Raw genomic sequence first — 1,186 nt, forward strand, 5'->3', positions numbered from 1 at the left:
ACCTCAAAAGGATACATCACCGCTCACAGAGGCACATCTGGGGAATGGACGGTGTTTTGGACTTTTAAGGATTCTTTGAAAACGGTCAGGAAATCGAACCGTCGCTGTCGCGCCTAATTATTCATCTGTGACCTGGGACTGAATGGTAATCCACACAAACCTACTGAGGAGGATCAAACACCCCAATTACTTTAACCTCATTACATTAGGGCAAGTTAGGCCAACTCAATCTATCACCCCATTTGATTGACTCTCCTCGAAACTGATGTTTGTGAAACTTAGTCACTGATTTCTGATTCCAGAGCATTCTCTCTGCTTGTTTTGGCAGGACACATTGAACTAAAAGTTTCCCGTGATGTCCCTATCCCAACTTACACGAGACTACTTTGCGTCACCGACCGCATTTGGCTGACTACCGAATCAGAGTTGGTTAGAAAATGTTGTATTCTGGACGTTCACTCACCTGATAGCAACCAGCAAACCATCGTCCTTCTGGTTCCAGGCGAACAGCTCCACCAACAGCATCCACTGCCAGACTGTTAATAACCCGCAGCATCCGATCAATATCCGCGTGATATGTAAAATTGACCATGTTTCGACCAACTAATATGTATTTCGTTGAGCCTTTCTTACTGAGCGCAAGCCAAGTAGAAGCAACATCTTGTTCTCCCCAGTGTAGTTTGGTATTGGACAGTTCCAGATCAGTTTTCGTACCAGTCCCATGTGATTCACGAAGAGCGAGAGATATTCCAATTGAAGGATAAACTGAACGTATTTGTCTGACCAAGTCCTTTCCTTGTTCGTATGTATCAGAATAGATCAGTACTTCGACCAATTCCTCCCTAGGAATGTGATCGCAGGGTATAATTTCGTAAGCATCTCCAAAGTGGTCCTCATCGGATTTTGATTCGCCCCACTTCTCTGGACAAGCTTCCAGCTTTCCGGTACCATCAACTGGAGATCTATCACGAAAGACCTGAGGTCTTATTTCTTCTGAATTCAAAAGCTCCATGATACGGTTGATGATTATTTGAGTTCCACCTGACCTCGTTGATCGATATGCCTTCACTAGTTCCCTTTGGATCTGCGCATAGTTTTCTCGTGGTATAGAAATGGTTTGTCCATTCCTGAAAACACAATACAAGGTTTGAACATAGACCCTATCAATGCAAAAGCAGCGATTAGG

General features: G+C 44.0%; 1 protein-coding gene across 1 annotated transcript; it reads right to left on the reverse strand.

The window, feature by feature from the left end:
* Window positions 1–466: 466 nt before the first annotated feature.
* On the reverse strand, window positions 467–1,126 carry T265_16013 (hypothetical protein; the record flags this gene model as incomplete). The annotated part of the gene is made up of 1 exon (XM_009179483.1): window positions 467–1,126. A coding segment is annotated over one exon (660 nt), but the record flags the coding sequence as incomplete, so codon positions are not given.
* Window positions 1,127–1,186: the final 60 nt, after the last annotated feature.

Source organism: Opisthorchis viverrini, assembly GCF_000715545.1.
Source record: "Opisthorchis viverrini unplaced genomic scaffold scaffold9822, whole genome shotgun sequence".
Classification (NCBI taxonomy): Eukaryota; Metazoa; Platyhelminthes; class Trematoda; order Opisthorchiida; family Opisthorchiidae; genus Opisthorchis; species Opisthorchis viverrini.